The 20,876-nt window shown below is 53.8% G+C and overlaps 4 protein-coding genes across 4 annotated transcripts; 1 reads left to right on the forward strand and 3 right to left on the reverse strand.

The window, feature by feature from the left end:
- Positions 1-15: 15 nt before the first annotated feature.
- Positions 16-1,278, reverse strand: CCMA1212_009396 (uncharacterized protein; the record flags this gene model as incomplete). Its single annotated transcript, XM_073706481.1, has 1 exon — positions 16-1,278. One exon carries the CDS (start codon positions 1,276-1,278, stop codon positions 16-18), a length of 1,263 nt encoding a protein of 420 aa, XP_073555045.1.
- Positions 1,279-6,269: 4,991 nt separating this feature from the next.
- On the reverse strand, positions 6,270-6,795 carry CCMA1212_009397 (uncharacterized protein; the record flags this gene model as incomplete). The annotated part of the gene is made up of 2 exons (XM_073706482.1): positions 6,270-6,307; positions 6,369-6,795. 2 exons carry the CDS (start codon positions 6,793-6,795, stop codon positions 6,270-6,272), a joined length of 465 nt encoding a protein of 154 aa, XP_073554998.1.
- A 929-nt stretch (positions 6,796-7,724) lies between these two features.
- CCMA1212_009398 (uncharacterized protein) lies at positions 7,725-8,153 on the reverse strand (the record flags this gene model as incomplete). Its single annotated transcript, XM_073706483.1, has 1 exon — positions 7,725-8,153. The coding sequence occupies one exon, from the start codon at positions 8,151-8,153 to the stop codon at positions 7,725-7,727; it is 429 nt and encodes a 142-aa protein (XP_073555052.1).
- Positions 7,922-20,025, forward strand: CCMA1212_009399 (Transcription-associated protein 1; the record flags this gene model as incomplete). Its single annotated transcript, XM_073706484.1, has 4 exons — positions 7,922-8,023; positions 8,078-8,273; positions 8,378-8,535; positions 8,590-20,025. Coding segments are annotated over 4 exons (11,892 nt in total), but the record flags the coding sequence as incomplete, so codon positions are not given.
- Positions 20,026-20,876: the final 851 nt, after the last annotated feature.

Genomic DNA, 20,876 nt, shown 5'->3' on the forward strand with positions numbered 1-20,876 from the left:
GTGCATCACGCACATTTACCCACGCTTAGCACGGCGCATCGTCCTCTTGCCTCGCTTGGTAACCATCTCGAGGTTATCAGCCTGTCCGGCCTGGCATTGAGTGCCAGCAGCCAGGGACTGAACAGCAGACCAGGCGCCGCTGGCACAACGCTGGAACTGAGATCCGCCGATGCAGTTCCACTGGCCCTCGGAGGAGCAGGCAGTTCCGGCGGCAAAAGCACCGCTTGAACCGGAGCTTGAGCCGGAGCCGGAGCTAGGAGAAGAAGCAGGGGCAGCGGAGGGTGTGGCAGCAGGGGCCTGGGACTGCACAGGCGAGTTGACGATCGGAGCCGAGGTGACTGTGGGCTGAGCGACGGCGGGCTCAGACGCGGGAGGTTGAGGGGAAGCAGACGAAGCGACCGTAGGCTGAGGTGTCGCGGGCTGGGTAGCCGGATCTTGTCCGCCAATGGGCTTGGTGATGAAGACGCCGCCGGAGACGCTCAGAGAGACCGCCGGAGACGGCTGGGCCGGGGCAGAGGTTGGCTGGGGAGAAGCAGTGGGAGCAGGAGCTTGGCCACCGCTGCCACCAGTAGCGAATGGGCAGGCAGCTGGGTTGGACGGCGTAGAGAAAGCGTTCGTTGCACCATTCATTTTGACGACATCCGATCCGGGCTCGGGGAATAAAAGGTCAGTGTCGGGGAAGGTCGAACACTTGTCATCACCGGCGCCGAAGATGTTGGCTCGGAACATGTCAGGGAGAGTGTCGAGGAAGTCCGCGGAGCCGCCCGATCCAGTGACGGTCAGGGGAGCACAGTTCATGTACATCTCACGGTTGCCGACCTTGTTGAACCAAGTCCAGGCAAGAGTGTAGTTGCCAGACTGCAGCTCCTTGGGGATGGTGAAGTTGTACTTGTAGGGGTCGATGGCTGCGGCGTCATCTCCCATGTTGCCAACTTGGTCTTGTGCAGGGCAGCCACCCTCGATGGACTTGATGACCTTCCACACAGAGTTCTTGTCCGGCTGGGCATCAGTAGTGACGGAGACCTGGCAAGAACCACCGCCGTGAACAGCACTTCCAATGAAGGAGAGCTGCTGGGTGCTGCCCTGGGCATAGACGTTGCTGGCACCCTCGAGGTTGTAGGAACCAGTACTTCCAATCTTGCAAGGAAAATCAGAGCCGCTGAGGTCAAGAGGGGCGTTGTCCAAAGTTGACCGGCCGTAGGGTACTGGGTTGGACATCTTCATGTGGGCACTGGCGGCCGTGGCCAGCGCAGTGATGGTGAAAAGCTTGGAGAACATTTTGAAAGAGGGTATATGTGATGAGAGTCTAAATCGTACCAGACGAAGAAGCCTCGTGTGCTGTAGTTGTATATGCTGTCGTCAAGGAAAAAAAGAATGCTCGAAAACACGGAACCGTGATATAAAAGATATCACAGATTCTTATTGTTCTCTTTTTTTTTTCAGAGGTTTGAAAGGCTTCAGGGATGGATACCAAGCAACCGGGCTGGCGTATGCAAATGAAGGCTTGAGAGATGGAGCAAGTAAAATGAAGAACAAAAACAAGGACTAGCCTCGTGTAAGAATGAAGGAGAGTGAGTCTTGACGACGACCACTTTGAAGGAAGGACTGGATGACTGGAGATGTCTGGGACAAGGGAAACTCAGGGCAAGGTTGGGATGAGACCTTCATCTTATACATTGCGTGCCGCATAGTGGCATGGTGGAGGAGAACTGGTCCAAGCAGCCGTACCCCTAGATCATGACTAGCACAGAGCAAGCAAGGGTTGCGCGATGCAGCTGCAGGAACAGAGCGGCGAAGGAGTTATTGGCGAGGCAGGGAACGGGACCCAGACAGGGACATGGGATGGCTCGCATGTTGCGCTCCAGCAGCGGCGGCGGGAACGCTCACGGAGGAGCAGGCCCTCGGGGGAAAGGGGTTTCCTAGCCAGTAAAGCACAGCTGCGGGCTGAATATCTCGCGACTTGGAGGCACGGCGGACCACTAGTGCGGGCTGGCCATCGAAGGGAGTGCCCTTGGAGGCCCGGTGATAGGCTAGAGTCGTCGTTTCAGAATCTCGAGAGCAGCGCCCGAAGTGGACGGAGGAGAGTGGGCATCAGCCGAAAACCCCAGAGGCCAAGTAGAGCTAGCAGCAGCCAGCGTCGAAACCCCTGAATAACCTTTGCTTGGCCTCTGTCTTCCTCTCTTCCTCTGGTTTTCCCATCCTTCACAAGCAAGTTTGCCACCACCTGCTGCTCAATGCGACGTTGTGGCTAGCACATACCGCGGGCAGGAATGTGCACGGGGTTTGTCCCGGACAGGGGTCAGACATCTCTCTGGTCTGTGGTCCGTGGGCAGCATTATGCACAAGGTGGACCAAGCTTGCCAGGGCCAGATCTTCAGACTAAGCATAGTCGCAAGTCCTAGCAGCAATATGAGCATGTAGAAGCCCGCTTGCCCGTTTAGAAGATTGCAAGTACATGTTGTCGTGGATTCGGCGGCCTGACCGGCATACATACAAGTTTGCGCGGAGTAATCCGTTCGAGTAGAATAGCAGTGTTCGGAAAGGAGGACGCAGACACTCTCGATGCGGAGGGACGCCCCAACCCAGAATGCTACCCTGCCCGCACTGGTACTCGTACCTGCTGTACGGAATACCCCGTATGCATTGTGACACCACCATGGCCGCCAGTTGGGCCCAGCCGAACCCTTGGGTTCAAAGATTCTGGGAGGCCACCAAACGGTCGCACGAGTCTGCACCTCATAGTCGATTGGTAGGCTCCACAGCCGTCACGCTCTCCCCGGTCCATCGTTGACAATTGGCCACGCCTTGCCGAGCCATGACGGAGTGCAAACCAGTGAGAATACCTCGCACCATTGATCTCCATTTGCTCCGGCAAAGACGGCTGAAGCTGCTTAGGCGCCATGCTCTTCCTGCATCAGCCGCCAGCATGAGGGACACAGTTGGTGCTGGCTAGGGCCACGTTTTGCTGTCTTGCGCTGGCGCCGAGGGGGATGCACCACGTCCCTGAGCTACTGCAGCTGCAGGAACGAACTGAAGTTCTGCTGTGAACGAGGCAGACTTGTAAGCTGTCTCGCCACACACATCTTGCTCTCGGTGGCGCGGAGGTGAGCCTCAGGGGTTGGATGCACCCAAGGCAAAGCTGACCAAACCGGGGAATGTCACTTCGTCAGAGCAAGCAGTATGGAGTACCTGCATCTATATTCGTATGAGGTATGGGCAGTCGTCTCCAATCACCTTCATGGTGCGCGGAAGTCGGCATCGCATCAAGAGAGCGGCTTCATGCTGTAACCGCCGATGGCCAGGAATGACGGAGAGGGAGACGAAAGCGATATTGCTTCGTTTCATACCCATCATGACGGTTTTGCTGAGCTGCGAACCTGCGAGGTTGCTGGTAGTACTATTTCCAGAGAGCCTGGTATGTGGGGACGGTGCACGGAGGATTTTGGTCTTCCAAAAGGCCAGGATACATTGGGATCGGCCGCGGCCCGAAATGTAATGCTTTGTTGGTCCGATTGCAATTGCTTGTTCGATTATGTTGGCTCTTCCGACGTTCAATTTGATATCGTTGCTTGCTCTATGAATCGCTTCGAGTCCATGGCAAGGCATGGGTACTCAACCGTCTATGTTTCTCATGCCCTTTCACTTGTGCTGGACAAGACAAAGTCGTGCAGTCCGGCAACTGCCAGCCGAGGCTGCACTGCCGCACCGAACGAGGCAAAGGGGCGCTCGCCACCTCGTGGTCATTATGCGGGTGGCAGTGGTGTGTACGCGTCGTACTCGTAATTGCATCGTGTCGTAGCGTGCGTATGTACACTTTGACATGCCATCCCACGCCACAAGAAAAAGACGCGTATTACTCAAATAACACGGAATGTCTCTGCGTGAGCAGTCGTCCCTCCTTCAGATCTCAATGCGACACTGGAGAAAAAAAAACTTCCTCTCAGACCTCGTCCCTGGGAATGCAGGGTCAGGGGGCTGGTGACAGGGGTGTCGAGTACTCAGCAGGGTAGCCTATGCAGAACTAGCCTCTCTTGCCGTGGGGTTGAATCGGATTCTGGTGAAACAAAGGCTCGTTTCATGGTTAGCATCTTCTCTTCTGCCTCTTGTCTTGTTCTGGCTTGGGCTGATGCCGTCTTCCATCGACTTGGACGCTTCTGCCAGTCATCTCTGCCATACTCCGTGCATTGTAGACGACAACAGCAACCCCGATCGGGATGATCCTTGACTGACGATGCGTAATGGCGGCGAACGGACTGAATCGCAGGGCGGCAAATCTGGCACCGGACGCGGATTCGCAGCAGCCTAGCGGGTGATGGCTGCAGCTTGTTTGGTCTTTTTGTTTCGTTTCGTCGATTAGTGCGTGAGTCGTAGGCGCTGGAGCTTGAGCAAGTCGACAAGCTGCAGACCAGTCGGAGCTGTTGAAGCCTTGGTGATGCCTTTGAGTTGGCGCCTGAGGTGAGCGAGCCGGTTGGTTGGTCTTGGTGTTGTTGCCCGCTTTCTCACCGCCTCGCTGTCATGTCAGGTACTACGGAGTACTAGTATAAGGCTCTGACGTACTTCGTGCCTGCCCAACGGCAACTCGTTGCGTCAGGCCCAAGCTGCACCTTCCTTCTAGCTTCCAAGCCCACAGCTGGGAAGCTGTTGAGCCTATAGCGATCCGTAGCGCCTACCTATTTCGATAGCTCCAGATCCTAGCGGCGCATCTGTGCTTCAATAGCCGCCTGAGGCTCTGCTAGAGACGGCGGAACGTGCGCGTATTTCTGACGTTGAAGTTGAAGAAGTTGTGATATCTCTGCAGAGGCGATTGTTGAGCCGCTCTCGCTCATCAGATAGATACTAAGGCACTACATTAGTTAAGCAGATCTGGTACTGGTGGCTGCTGTTGGCACTCCTGGCACGAATGCAACCTCTCTCGTCGATCAATTCTAGGGTCCGGTTACATCGACAGTAACGTATCAGCACTTACGGATACCTGTGGAAGCAACAATTATGGCTTCCTTTTCCAGCCGAAATTCCCAGCTCATGCCATATCCCAAGGATTAAGAGAAACTCAGTCGCACAGCAGCCAAGACGGCTTGTAATGAAGTATAGAGAATTAAAATTGCTGGGACATCGGCTCCAGCAGGCCCAAGTCTCGCGGAATCACTGCATGAATCTCTGTGATTGCCCAATGCCAGACGCCCCTGTGCTTGGCATCGCTGTGCGGCTCCAATCAACGCTGTGGTCATCAATTGACCGCGGGTCGAGTATCACAGCATAAGTACGCGACCAGCTCCTCTTTCATCGCAATTATGGATGAGGCTGTCGGCTGAGACTTCTCAACTCAGCTAGAGGACTCATCGTAAGTGCAGTCGGATATTGCGATGTACTTGGCCGTCCTATCAGCTTCATAGCGGCAGGGCTATCTCTCCGAAGGTATGAATTCTACCCTCGTAATCTCGATTAATTTACAATTAAGCTTCTATGGGTATTACGCCGATTATGGCAGGTCATAAAATGCGAGCTACCTCGGTACCAGGTCCGAAATGCTTTTCTTTCTTACCGCGTCTTACCTTCTCGTTTTGTCAATGGCGTGTTTCTGGAAGATTGCCTTGCTGGCCAGGCTTGCCACACAATAACCAATGTGATTTCTCGTCACATATACATATGCAATGATACCGCCATTTCAACGAGAATAGTGTCTATAGTGATTTATATGAGGATTCGATGAGCTGTAACAAGCAAGTGCAAGAATGGGTTTTAGTTGACACCTAGTATCGTAACCAAGCCACCCACATGCACGGATTGTCTGTTAGCTACCTAAGTAGGTACTGATGCTACATGTATATTGATACAGCATTCAGTACAGCGCAAATAATGAAAAGCTTAGAGCTAAACCGTACCACCAAATGGCCGAAGAAAGATAAAAAGGAAGAGGCTTCTTCTGTCTTATTTATACTTACAGTCTTTGGCAATGTGCAAGGTGTGGCGCAAGAAGCGTATATCGGTCTTGTACTCCGCCCATGTCAGAACAGAGCGCAGTTGTTGACGATACACAGCGATTGTCTTGTCACGTAAACACGAGGGACATGTGAATAGTTCTTCATTGCTAAGAGAACAATTGGAGTCTATTATTGCATACAATGTCTTTCTCGCCAACACGCCAATCTCCCCCTCTAATAGCCATTATTCGCAGTCTTCTCAGTATCCGTCTTTCCGTCAGCCTACTACCCGAGACCAGTATTCGACATACGCGCATACCGGCGATGTAGTAGCTCAGCATGCGATGCTTACGCATTCAGGTTGCTTTCAACAATTGCCTTCTCCTCTAGATCTCTCAATTAGTAAAGGTGCATTCTCAAAAGTGCCAAAGCAGATCGAGGAGGTACCTTCTGAGAACGCCCAGTCACCTCGCGTCCACGTCTTCATCTTCTGCTCCCGGAACTCTTCAAAGTCCCATTCGCGCTTCTCCAGCTGGTCGGGGTGAAGAAAGACGTAAACGTCCGCCTCCTTGACCTCTCCCTCGACTTCCTTTCCGTCCTCCATCTTTATCAGCTTGACCTTGGCCTTGACCCGCTTATACTCATTGCCCTCAAAGACATCCAGCTTGTACATGTTGGCGTCGGTCAATCCAGTCGCATACATGCCTCGCACGCAGTGGCCTGGCTCTTCGACAATGGCGGGATAGTCTGCATATTGAACCCTGTGGCGGCAGTAGCCATCTAGAATGGCCGGAGTGAATGTGTGAAGGTCCTGAATGGCCTTTGGGGGCTGCTTGTCAGCGTAGCAAACGCTGAAGAAGACCTCTGGCGCCATCTGCTACAGTTAATAGGGATTCTGTCACCCGTTGCGAGTCAAGAAGCTCCTCCTCACCAGAGTGCCTACAATTTCATCGTTTGGTTACTAAAGAACGTAAAAAGCCCGGGAAAATGGATCCTCACCATAGAAAAAGGCTGCGTATTCACCACTCATCTTGTATCAGATGTGTTGATGGTTGCTTTGCGTTGCTCGTTGCCGCTATCGGACGTCCAGCGGTCTAGGTTAGGGCGGTATTCGAGAATCGGTTTCTTTGAGGTCGACCTGGAACAAGCAGCACAATTGCGAAAGTCGGCGCGATGATGGGCTTTTAAGGAAGAAGTGAGAATAGAAAAATCAAGCTGGTTCCAGAACAAAGTCGCTTTGTTGTCTGGATGATATCGGCTTTCTTTGTTATCTCCTCGGCTGTAGTCCGAAACTTCCCCGCCGTTTTGATAGCTTCCAGTGGTGGGGTTGCGGAATCTTTGTTGACGAATTCACGACAAGGGATCTTTGGCTTACTCCGACGGTGGCCAAATTAAAATAGAAAGATGAGTTCGCTAAGTCGACAGCTCTGCCACAGAAAAGATGCAAAAGTGAGATCTAGATAGATGCAGAGGTGAGAGGCGGAAATGAGAAAAGAGAAGTGTTTAAGAAAGATAATGGCACTTGAGGCCGGATGTCAGACGCAGACTTCAGTCCCTATTCCTGATGGATGGTTTCCTCAAGGTTTGCAGCTGGGTTTCTACGTGGGGCATTGAAGGCAGTGTAAATCACATGAGTTATTGAATCAAATTGCCGGGCCCCTACATATGTACTAAAATGCAAGGCAAGTTGGTGATACTCATGTCATCACTCTTCAAGGTTCTTGTTCAACAAAAGTGATTGGATTGGATTGGGGCTCAAAGCTGGTACGAAGAACAGACAGCTCCCGATTCGGCGCCAGATCGCTATCGATAAGATAGAGATAGATTCACACCGTAGATAAGAGGTGTGCCTCTGCTAGCGCCCCGGAAAAACATTGACACGCCGCCTAGCGCAATTGGTTTTGGCGACCACGGTGCCCAGTTCTGCTCGAAGTCTGGAAATTTCACGGGCGTCACGGTTCCAGCTTCGTTCGCAAACCGAGATCTGAGCCGCCCAAGGCTGCGAACCCCCATCTCCTGCGGTCGCCTTTCCACCACCACCTCCGCCCAAACGCCTCTTCCTCCCTGCGCAGCGGCTTTTCGGCAGTGTCGCATCTGCTCAGGTGGAATTTCCAGTTGGGGGCCTTCCTTAACCGCAGGTTTATTGCGTCCCGCAGCGCTCTCGTGAGCTATCGCGGCGCGTCCTGGTCCCGCCTCGTCCTCAGCCTTGCTGCGAATCGACGTCCCCGGCATCGCCTCGCCATCGCTTCCGCGGATGGAAGCCAGAGCTGCGTCTCGCGGACGCCAATAATGCAGCCATGTCGGGAACTACTATTGACGATGTCGTAAAGCGACTCAGCACCTCAGATATAGGTACGATGATGGCCGTCTTTGCCCCTCCGCTGTCCCCTGCCACGCCTCCGTCTTGTCGCATGCCTCGATCCTATCCCCCGATGCTAACCTGCGTTGATCAACAGAGACCCGACTCAAGGTGGAAGCCGCGACCACCTTGCGCGACAGCCTGGACGCTTACACCACTGGTCCCATCTACGAGCCCTTCTTGAAACGGCTGATGCCCATCTTCATCAACATTCTGCGTGGACCATGCATCTTCCAAAGCAACTCCCCGGAGCAGGTGAGAACCTTCTATGATGCCCCGTGACTGGGTATAGCTGACAGCCGATATCAGAAACTCCGCAACTGCATCCTCGAGGTGCTTCATCGACTCCCAACCGGCATGTCGCCTCCCGAGCCGTTCAAGCCTTACGCCGAGGAGATAGTCGACCTGCTCATGCAATTAGTTCGAACCGACAACGAAGATAACGCAACATTATGCGTCAAGATCATATCCGACATCATGCGACACCAGCATCAGACTCTACAGAGCAAGGTCCAGCCCTTCCTGACCCTCATCCAGGAGCTCTTCGACCAGATGGAGAGGGTCGTCCACGAGCAGCTCGACAATGCCTCTCTCGCCCCAAATCCCCAGCCTGGTGCACCATCAACACCAGGCAGCACACAAGCCAACTTCCAGTCGCCTCGGCCAGGCTCTCCGGTAGCCTCGGTGACTGAGCTTGGCGCAGATCCCCAGCAGCAGAATCGACCGCTCCTCAAGGGGATGCAATCCTTCAAAGTCCTTTCGGAATGCCCAATCATCGTCGTCTCCATCTTTCAAGTCTACCGCAACACTGTTCAGCTCAATGTGCCGAGGTTTGTGCCGCTCATCAAGGGTTTCTTGTCACTCCAAGCAAGCGCTCAGAAGCAGGCCCACGAGGAGGCTGCTGCCAGGGGCGACATTCACACGGGTGTGAGTCCAGGGATCAAGAACCGGGCCGCCTTTGGCGATTTCATCACCGCCCAGATCAAGACGATGAGCTTCTTAGCCTATCTCCTCCGCCAATACGCCTCTCAGCTTAAGGACTTCCTGCACTTATTACCCGATATAGTGATTCGATTGCTGAAAGACTGCCCACGGGAGAAATCGGGCACGAGAAAGGAGCTTCTGATTGCTATTCGGCACATTATTAACTATAATTTCCGAAAGATATTTCTCCCCAAAATCGACGAACTCCTGGATGAGCGCACATTGACGGGAGACGGCCTGACCGTTTACGAGACGATGAGGCCTCTGGCGTACAGCATGTTGGCAGACCTGATTCACCATGTCCGCGACTCATTGACTCCGGAGCAGATTCGCAAGACGGTGGAGGTGTATACCAGGAATCTCCAGGACAACTTCCCCGGGACTAGTTTCCAGACCATGAGCGCGAAACTGCTTCTCAACATGGCCGAGTGCATCGCGAAGCTTCCGAACAAGGTGGACGCAAGGCATTACTTGATGATGATTCTCAACGCGATTGGAGATAAATTCGCCGCCATGAATCGACAATACCCGAACGCCGTCAAGCTTTCCAAGCTTTATCACCAGCAGGCCGAGGCTGGTGCCCCCGAGTCATACCTTGCCGATAAGGAGCACCCACCGGACTGGGACGAGACCGACATCTTTTCAGCGGTGCCCATCAAGATTTCCAATCCAAGAGACAGGGGAGCTGACCCAGTTGGGGACAACAAGTTTCTTTTCAGAAACCTGATGAATGGACTCAAGAACACGTTCTATCAGCTGAGGACATGTAACATCGGCACGCCAATTGACCCTCAAAATGCGCCGCCGCACTGGCAAGAGGTTGCTTACGGCTTCACGGCCGAAGAGGTCAATGTCATCATCAAGCTGTTCAGGGAGGGCGCCTATGTCTTCAGGTACTATGAGATAGAGAAGCCCGCCACTGAAAACCAGTACGTCTCGCCTGTCGAGTATATGGCCAACTTCTACATGGTCTCGAGCAGCAAGGAAGAAAAGGATCTTCTTGAGACGTTTGCTACAGTGTTCCACTGCATCGATCCGGCCACCTTCCACGAGGTCTTTCAGCAAGAGATTCCGCACCTTTACGATATGATCTTCAAGCACACGGCTCTTCTGCATATCCCGCAGTTTTTCCTTGCCAGCGAGGCGACGTCCCCGAGCTTCTGCGGCATGCTCTTGCAGTTTTTGATGGAGCGAATCGATGAAGTTGGCTCAGCAGACGTGAAGAAATCGTCCATTCTACTGCGGCTCTTCAAGCTTGCATTCATGGCAGTCACTCTGTTTGCCACGCAGAATGAACAGGTCTTGCTGCCTCATGTGGTCAACATCGTCACGAAATCCATTGAGCTGTCTACCAAAGCGGAGGAGCCCATGAATTACTTCCTGCTTCTACGGTCCCTCTTCAGGAGCATTGGCGGTGGCAAATTTGAGCAACTCTACAAACAGATCTTGCCGTTGCTCGAGATGCTCCTGGATGTCCTGAACAATCTTCTCATGGCCGCGCGGAAACCATCAGAGCGAGATCTCTACGTCGAGCTATGCCTCACCGTTCCGGCACGTCTGAGCCATCTGCTGCCGCACTTGAGCTTTCTCATGCGGCCCTTGGTCGTGGCTCTTCGGGCCGGAACGGATCTCGTCGGCCAGGGGTTGCGGACTTTGGAGCTCTGTGTTGACAATTTAACAGCGGACTATCTGGACCCCATCATGGCACCTGTCATCGACGAGCTGATGACCGCCCTCTTCGATCATCTCAAACCCCACCCTTATAGCCACTTTCATGCGCATACCACCATGCGCATTCTGGGGAAGCTGGGGGGCAGAAATCGCAAATTCATGACGGGCGCTGTTCCTCTCACATACACAAATTATGCCGACGATGCCTCAAGCTTCGATCTACGGCTCATTGGTTCCAAGAAGGACAGAGCCTTCCCAGCTGACCTCGGCATCGATCTCGCGATACAAAAGCTGATGGAGACACCGCGGCACAACAAGCTCAATGCTCAGAATCGACAGTATGACGACTACTACAAGAAACAGGCCATCCATTTCATCAAGACCCAGCTGAAGCTCCGCATCGGGTTCGATCAGCTGCCCGAAGACTACCCCAGGATTGTCAGGCTCCAGGCGCAGGATTTCCTCAACCGCAAGATGGACATCAATTTTGCGCCGTTCGAGGTCTCGAGCCGCGACAAGTCTATCCCGAAGAAGGACGAGCAGGATAAAGTGACCAAGAGGTTGCTCAAGGCGGTCATGTTCTCGCAGTCCATACCCGATGTAAAGCAGGAATCAAGCGCCTTTCTCCTTGATGTGTGTCGGCACTTCGTTCTCATCGAAGTGGGGAGGTCCCTGATCGATCTCAAGCGCAACTATAATCCCTTTGACCCCAAAGCGGGCGAGGGCCCGCTGACCATCGACACTCGTGTTTTGTCGGATGCAATCGTCGAATCGCTGGCGTCTGATCATCCGGATGTTCGTGAGGCGGCGCAACAGGCGATTCGGGAACTCTACAGATGCACAGCCCTCATCTTCGGCTCCGAGGCCAATGTAGGCCGCCTTCATCTGTTCAACCACCTCAGCAACACCTTCTGCCACAGCTGCTACGAAGAAGAGTGGTTCACAAAGACGGGGGGGAGCCTTGGCATCAACTTCTTGCTTACGGAGCTCGATTTGGGCGACGCTTGGGTAACGTCAAAACAGACCGAATTCATTCGCGCTCTCATGTATGTCATCAAGGACATGCCGCTGGATCTCCCAGAAAAGACAAGGTGTCTTGCCCAGACCAGCCTCGAGGTCCTGCTTAAGCGAATCACCAAGAACATCAAGAAAGAAGATGCGCTGCCAATCCAACAGCAACCAGGCCAGCCGCAGGCCAAGCAGCCCCGCCTCGCCCAAATCTGCATGCAGTTCAACAACGAGCTGTCCCACATGAACAAGTTTGTCCGCGAGACGGCCAAAAGTTCATTGGAGCTTATTGCGAAAGCTGCTGGCTGTGAGGTATGGCAGCTCGTCGAGCCCTACAAGGAGAGGTTTCTCCAGCCCATCTACGCCAAGCCTCTTCGCGCACTTCCCTTCCCGATACAGATTGGATACATCAATGCCATGACGTATCACATGAGCCTCAAGAGCGAATGGGTCACTTTCGACGAAAATCTCAATCGTCTGCTGATGGAGTCACTGGCGTTGGCCGATGCAAACGATGAGTCTCTGGCCAACAAGCCTGCGGAGTTCAGAACGCATGAGCATATCGTCAACTTGCGCGTTTCCTGCATCAAGCTCCTCAGCACTGCAATGGCCTTTGAGGAGTTCGCAAACAATCCAACCAAGGGCAAGATTCTCTCGGTGTTTTTCAAATGCCTCTATTCCGAATCGAAGCCAACCATTGCAGCGGCGAACGATGCTCTGAAGTCAGTATTGGCCGTTGATAGACGCCTGCCCAAGGATCTGCTTCAGAGTGGTCTGCGCCCTGTCCTGCAGAGTCTATCGGATCCCAAACGACTCAACACTCATGGGTTGGACAACCTGTCAAGACTTCTGAAGCTCCTCACAAGCTACTTCAAGGTCGAGATTGGCGCCCGTCTGCTTGACCAGATTGAGTCCATCGTTGAGCCCAATGCCTGGCAGCAGATCTCCTTTACTTTCTTCGAGCAGCATCCCCAGATGAAGGTCATCACGGCCATCTTGAACATCTTCCACCTTCTACCTGCCCCAGCGGAAGCATTCAAAGACCGTTTAATTGAGTGCTTCCTCGGGCTTGAAGAACGGCTTCGACGAACCCACCAGAGTCCCTTCCGACAGCCAATGTTTCTCTACCTGAACCGATACCCTAAAGAAATCTGGGCTTATCTGCTCGGCAAGCTGGATGATCTAAAGCACGGCAGACTTCTGGCCCAAGTCCTTTCACATCCCGATAGCACGCCCTTGAGGGAGACGGCTGTGGAGAACCTGGAAGGATTGATTGCTAAATGCAACGAGATTATCGGACTGAACAATGAGAAGAAGTACGTTGCCATTGTCAATACGATCAACATTCTCCACTCCCTTGGCCAGTACCCAGCTTCCAGCGCTTGGATGGATAAGAAAGAGCACCTCACGTGGTTGAAAGCCGTTGGAAAGGATCTGGAAGCCAACATCCGGGGCTATTCGCTGCCGGCCTTTGTTCGACTGCCCGGCTACCAAGCCGCTGAGCAGCTCATGAACATCCTCGTCAAGTCCCTGGAGAGGTCGCCGAGAGATCTGGATGCTCTATTCAGTCTAGTAGAGTCCGTTGCCTCTGAAGAGTTGCGTTCTACGCAGCCCTTGTTCTCCTTCATCTACAACAAGATCATCTGCAGCGACTCGATGGAGTTTTGGAAGTCGACTTTCCTGCGCTGCCTGGAAACCTACTCGGGCAAGACAGCGTCGAACAAGACCAAGTATTTCCTGCTTCATTACATCGTCAATCCTATCGTTGCTACGGATGTCATGCGGAATTGGCATCAACCAGAACAGAATCGGACCCAGAGGTTGATGGATCGAACAATCATTGATGCCGTGAGCACCAAGATCTGGAAAGTGCATCCTGAGATGACTCCAGATGATTCGGCCCAGCCGGGAATCGATCATATCCGGTTCGAGGTGCTGCAGCTATCAGCAATGCTTGTCAAGTACTACCATGCCACCCTCCAGGAAGCGCGAAAGGACATCATTAAGTTTGGCTGGACTTTTATTCGCTTGGATGATATCATCAACAAGCATGCGGCGTATGTCGTGATTGGGTACTTCATTGCTCACTACGAGACCCCCCCTAAAATCGTCAGCCAGGTATATCTGTCCCTGTTGAAGACCAATTCGAACGAGGGCCGGGCTTTGGTGACCCAAGCGCTGGAGCTTATCGCTCCAGTTCTTCCCAAGCGCTGTGGGAATGGTCCTGGGGATAGGAGCACACCATGGGCCGTGGCACCGCGTCGCATCTTGACAGACGAGCAAAACATGCAACAGATGACGAGCATCTTCCACTTCCTTGTGCGCCACCCCGAGCTCTTCTACGACGCCAGGGACAAGTACGCTGTCCTCATCATCACCTCTCTGCGGAAGGTTGCCGCACCGCCAAATCCTTCTCATGAGAGCAAGAAGCTGGCATTGAACATGATGTGGCTGATCTGGACCTGGGAGCAATGGCGGATCGAGGGTAAACCATCGACCCTCCCCACGACCAGAGCGCTCTCGGAATCCCCAGTTTCTAAGAAGCGGAAGTTGGACAGTGACCAGCCAGACCGACCGGAGTATCAGATTCCGCCGCTCTTCCGCCACAAGATGGTGAAGTATCTGGTGGAGTTTATCGCACAGCTTAATGAGCGATACCACCTGCCATCTGCCAAGCCCCGTGGATCTCCAGCCAGTGCGCTCCCGGTGTCCGCGCCCACGACGGAACTTTGCAAGAAGGCCATGGCGCTGCTTTACAATCTCGTGCAACCCCAATGTTGGGGGGATCTGGATCTTGACTTGTTCCCCAATGTCACAGACGTCATTCTCGCTCACGAAAGGACCCAGACCGCTCTCAACGCTGACCCTGCCGACAAGGAAAAGTACGACGAAAAGTTCCTCACAAACATCATCAACACCCTGCAGGTTGTGCGTATTCTCCTCAACTTCAAGTCCGATGAGTGGATACAACGGAACTTCGCGCCAATCCAAAAGGTACTGGAGAAGTGTCTAAAGTCGGAAAATCCGGAGATTCAGGACTGTCTACATCTCGCTGACAAGGAGTACGATGATGGTCGAGACCTCAAGTCCACCGTTGGGCGCATTCTCGATGCGGTGCCTGAAGATACGCCCATGGAAGATGCGGATGCTGAGGGTGAATCCGAGGTGCAGACATCTGAAATCGTTGCCTATCTCTCACAGATTGCAACCGAACAGATGAACAGCAATCTGTACGTGTCGGGCGTCAACATCTTGTGGTCCCTGGGCAACCGCAAGCCTGCCATTATCGACCAACACATCCCTTCGCTCATGAAAGCCATGCAAAGTAAGCATGCGCGAGAACATGTGCAGCACTACAGCGCCCTGGCCAATCAAGCAACCGGCATCCAGCGGACCCAGGAGGCCAACGGGACCACCACCGGGGAGCTTTCTGCCTATGACCTCGAGATGCAGACTAAGTTGATGATCAAGGAGATTCAGGTCGTGGCCTTGCGGATGGAAACTCTGGGCGACAACCGACGACCTTTCCTGAGCGTTTTGGCAACTCTTGTCGAGAAGTCCATGCATATTGAGCTGTGCACAGAGATTCTGGGCATGGTGGAAGGCTGGGTCTTCCGATCCGAAGGCACTTGGCCGACTCTCAAGGAGAAGACGGCGGTCCTACATAAGATGCTCTCCTTTGAACATAGGCAAGATCCTACGATGCTTAACAAGTTCCTGGAGCTGGTGATCCGCATCTACGAGGACCCCAAGATCACCCGAACCGAGTTGACCGTGCGGATGGAGCACGCCTTTCTCATCGGCACCCGAGCAGTTGACGCAGAAATGCGGAACCGCTTCATGGCCATTTTCGACAAGAGCTTGTCCAAGACAGCCACCGTCCGCCTCTCATACGTGCTCACGTCGCAGAATTGGGATACTCTCGCTGATTCCTACTGGCTCGCCCAGGCCAACCAGCTTTTGCTCGGGGCCGTGGAGATGAACACCAACATCCAGCTTCATGCGGACGACTTCAAAGTGATCGCCCCCTCTCAGCTGGCTGCAGTGTATCCCCGAGACAAGGATACGAGGGAGCCGACCATGATGGTCGATGAAAAATTTGAGGCCCTCCTGGCCAATCATAGACGATTCATGGCTGAACTGGGAGACGTCAAGGTTCGGGACATCATCGAGCCATTGACGCAGTTGCAGCACATCGATAACCCACTGGCTCATCAGCTCTGGGTGGTCATATTCCCCATGTATTGGTCTGCGACTCTGCGGGACGAGAGACCCGATCTTCAGCGCGGCATAGTCTCGCTCCTCACCAAGGACTATCACAATCGCCAAATCGACAAGCGCCCCAATGTGGTCCAGTCCTTGATAGAAGGAGTGGCAAAGACGTGGCCAGAATGTAGGCTCCCCCCGCACGTCTTGAAATTCGAAGCGAAGACGTACGATGCCTGGTATGCGGCGCTTGTGCAGCTCGAAAACGCAGCGATCAACCCAGGGCCCGACTCGGCCACTGTGCGCGAAAGCAACCTCGACGCGCTCGTGGATCTCTATGCATCTCTGCAGGAAGACGATCTCTTCTACGGGACTTGGCGTCGTCGGTCTCAGTTCGTAGAGACTAACGCCGGTCTTTCGTACGAGCAGAATGGGATGTGGGACAAGGCGCAGAAGTTATACGAAACAGCGCAGATCAAGGCAAGAACCGGCGTCATTCCCTTCTCCCAAGCCGAATACATGATCTGGGAAGACCACTGGGTCCTCTGTGCTCAGAAGCTGCAGCAATGGGAGATTCTTCAGGACTTTGCCAAGCACGAGAACTTCCAAGACCTGCTGCTGGAATGCGCATGGCGCAACACGGAAATGTGGCAGGACGAACAGCACCGCGAAGCCCTGGACAACATCATCAAGGGAGTCATGGACGCCCCCACGCCGCGACGAGCTTTCTTCCAGGCGTTCATGTCTCTGCTCAAGTTCCACAACCAGCAGGAATCGGCTACCGACTTTGCTCGCGTGTGCGATGAGGCGATACAGCTGTCCATTCGGAAATGGCATCAACTTCCGAGTCGACTCACCAACGCCCACATTCCACTGCTCCAGAATTTCCAGCAGTTGGTAGAACTGCACGATGCAAGCGTCATCTGTCAGAGTCTGGCCAACACCAACGCGTCGAATCTCGATGTCAAATCCGGGGAGCTCAAGCTGCTGCTTGGAGCCTGGCGTGATCGCCTCCCCAACATCTGGGACGACATCACGGCTTGGCAAGACTTGGTGACTTGGAGGCAGCACATCTTCAACCTCATCAACCACACCTATCTCCAGCTGCTTCCACAGCAAGGCCAGCAAAATACAGGCGGAGCCTCCTTCGCATACCGTGGCTTCCACGAGACTGCTTGGATCATCAACCGCTTCGCTCATGTGGCTAGGAAGCACAACTTGCCGGAAGTGTGCATCAACCAGCTCAGCCGCATCTACACGCTACCCAACATTGAGATTCAAGAGGCCTTCTTGAAGCTTCGGGAGCAGGCAAGGTGCCATTACGAAAACCCAGAAGAGCTGAACAGTGGTTTGGAAGTTATCAACAATACGAACCTCAACTACTTCAATCCCCAGCAGAAAGCCGAGTTCTACACCCTGAAGGGCATGTTCCTGGAGAAGCTTGAGCTCAAGGAGGAGGCCGACGCGGCGTACGGCACCGCCTTGTACTTTGACATAGGCGCGGCAAAGGCCTGGGCCGAGTGGGGATACTTCAACGACAGAAAGTTCAAGGAAGACCCGTCGGATCTCAATGCTGCTAGGCAGGCGCTCACGTCCTACCTACAAGCAGCAAGCAGCTACAAGAATGCCAAGTCGCGAAAGCTCCTCTCCCGGATTCTGTGGCTCCTCAGCCTGGATGACGCCAAGGGCACCATTGCCGCGGGTTTCGACGACTTCAAGGGCGAGACGCCGACGTGGTACTGGATCACCTTCATTCCCCAGCTCCTGACCGGTCTGGGTTACAAGGAGGCCCCGCGTGTGTATCAAATCCTCCTTGGAATCGCCAAGTCATATCCCCAGGCTCTTTACTTCCAGCTCAGGACGAACAGGGAAGATATGATGGCCATCAAGAAGACCCAGGAAGCGAAAGAGAAGGCGCGACTGCGAGCTCAGTCAGCGACAGCCAACGCCAAGCCCCCCTCGGCTTCTCCCCTGCAGACCAAGCAGGACGCCCCCAAGGCGGAGGGGGCAGCGTCACGCCCAGGCACTGCCAGCGGCGGCGATGCGGCTCACGTCAAGGCAGAAAATGTCAAGACGGAGAACGGCGAGGCCAATGGCAGCACGGCACCATCAACAGCGCCTGCAAACGGCGCCCACGGCATGGAGCAGGCACAAGCCCAAGCCCAAGCCGCAGCCCAAGGTGGCCAGGCGCAGGCTCACCCAGCAGGCCAAGGTCAGAAGAGACCGCCGTGGGAACTGACTGAAGAGATCATGTCGGTGCTCAAGACGGCATTCCCCTTGCTGGCCTTGTCAATGGAGACCATGGTGGACCAGATCCAGAAGCATTTCAAGTGCCCGCCTGATGAGGACGCTTACCGCCTGATCGTAGCGCTGCTCAACGACGCCCTGACATACGTCAGCAGAACCCCTGCTTCGTTTGCAAAGAGCGTGAAGCTGCCTTCCGCCACGGAGACGAACATCACAAGGTTTGCCGAGACGATCTTGCCTAATCACATCAAGAAGTCGTTTGAAGCCGACTTTGTCGAAGTCAAGCCGACCATGTATGAATATATCCACAAGCTCAGGCGCTGGAGAACCAAGTTTGAAGAGAAGCTGGATCGCAGGAATGTGCACGCACCCCTCGAGGCATTCTCGCCTCACCTGAGCGAGTTCAAGTACCAGAAGTTCGAGGAGGTCGAGGTTCCGGGGCAGTATCTTCAACACAAGGATAAGAATCAGGATTTTATCCGGATAGAGAGGTTCCTGCCCAATGTCGATCTGATACGCTCAGTCAATGCCTCGTATCGCCGGCTCAAGATGCGTGGTCACGACGGCAGCATTCATTCGTGGGCCGTTCAGCATCCCGCGGCCAGACACTGTCGCCGAGAAGAGAAGATCCTGCAGCTCTTTAGACATCTCAACCAGACTCTGAGCCGGAAGAAGGAAAGTCGGCGACGAGACTTGCAGTTCACCCTGCCATTGATGGTTCCCCTGGCACCTCACATCAGAATTGTGCAGGAGGATACCTCGTACATTACGCTGCACGGGGTCTACGAGGATCACTGCAGACGCATGGGCATGTCAAAGGACGAGCCGGTTCTGTTTACGCTGGAGAAGCTTCGCGGCGTGCTCGAGTCCAAGGGAGGCCAGGTAAGCCATCCCGAAGCAACGAGTTTCTTGGTGAAGACGAATACTAACGAGAGCAACCGACAGACCAAGCCCGAGTTGACGCCGACGGCCCGCCTGGAGGTCTTCAACGCCATCCAAGAGAAATGGGTGCCGCCGACGGTAGCGCTCGAGTACTTCCAAAAGGCCTTCCCCCAGTTTGCCGAATTCTGGCTGTTCCGAAAACAGTTTTCGTACCAGCTGTCGGCGCTCACGTTTATGACTTACATCCTGTACATGCACAACCGCTACCCGGCCAAGATGAACATTGCTCGTGGGTCTGGCAACATCTGGGGCTCGGAGCTCATGTCCTTTATGAGCGCGTCCAAGCCCTTCTTCCACAACCCGGAGCCGGTGCCGTTCCGGCTGACGCCCAACCTGCAGACTCTCATGGGGCCTCTGGCCATGGAGGGGATCTTTGCCTGCTCGGTCATGGCGATTGCACGATGCTTGACGGAACCGGAGCATGAGCTGGAGCACGCGCTGACGTTGTTTGTGAGGGACGAGATGATGTTCTGGCTGATGAACAGTCACCGCAGCGGCATCTCCGAGAACCAGCTGCGGGAGTCGGTGCAGCTCAACAGCGACTCGATTGTGAAGCGGGCCGTCAGCCTGGCGCACAACCCGTCGGGCAACCTGCCTGCCAACCAGACCGTGATTGACGCCATCGCCAAGGCGGTCAACCCGATGAATCTGGCGCAGTGCGATGCCCTGTGGATGCCGTATCTATAAAGCCAATGTTGATGATGGTTATGGCTGGCTAGCTTCTTCTCTTTTCTTTTTATTTTGTTGCTCTTAGTTGATCACCGCATATATCTCTTCTAGATCTCCATGACTTAGAAGCTGAGATGGGTTGCACAGAGGGATGTGTGTGCCATGGTTTTTAGCAAGGCGTTGGAGGGAAGGGGAGGTTCCGGTGATTTATGACCTTTTTTTTTTCTTTCTTATATTTACTCTGTATTAATTTGCGGATATCCTCTCTACCTTTCTAGACGCCTGGTTTCTTACAAAAGGGGCGGAAAGCTAAATAGGCATCATGGCGGGCCTTTTTTTTTGCTAATGAGAGATGTGGTATATGGATTCATGTATGGTTATGACGAGTATAGACTCGGTAGGCAAAGAAGAGGATTATGGCTACTCTTTGTTGAATGCGTGATGTGAACTGAGGGTGATGCTGGTGGTGAATGTTGATGCATTTCATAATCATGTTGGTGAAATTGGTGATGGTATAAATTGGTGTTTGTAGTGACGGCTATTGGAGCCCCGGATACCTATGAGTTGGTGGATGTTCCGCCTCGTAATTTCAATATTGCACCGATAGATATCGTACAATCTTCTAACCACCGATTCGGCCGCTCAAGCCTATTCCAATGACAACAATTACATGGCCAATTAGTTAACCAACGAAAAGGTAAACAAAGCAAACAGTGTCCGAGATAGTGGCTCCTCTTCTTGACAAGTCTCGACAACCCGGTCGATCCCCCGCATTTCAAACTGGCCCTGACCCCATCGAGTTCCCCGCCAGAGACCGAGGCTCGCGAGGTTCCATCCGGCGCTTAGCGAGCTGTTGGATAATGGATTAA

The sequence above is a fragment of the Trichoderma ghanense genome (genome assembly GCF_004382785.1).
Source record: "Trichoderma ghanense strain CCMA-1212 chromosome Unknown scaffold_16, whole genome shotgun sequence".
In the NCBI taxonomy this organism is placed as follows: Eukaryota; Fungi; Ascomycota; class Sordariomycetes; order Hypocreales; family Hypocreaceae; genus Trichoderma; species Trichoderma ghanense.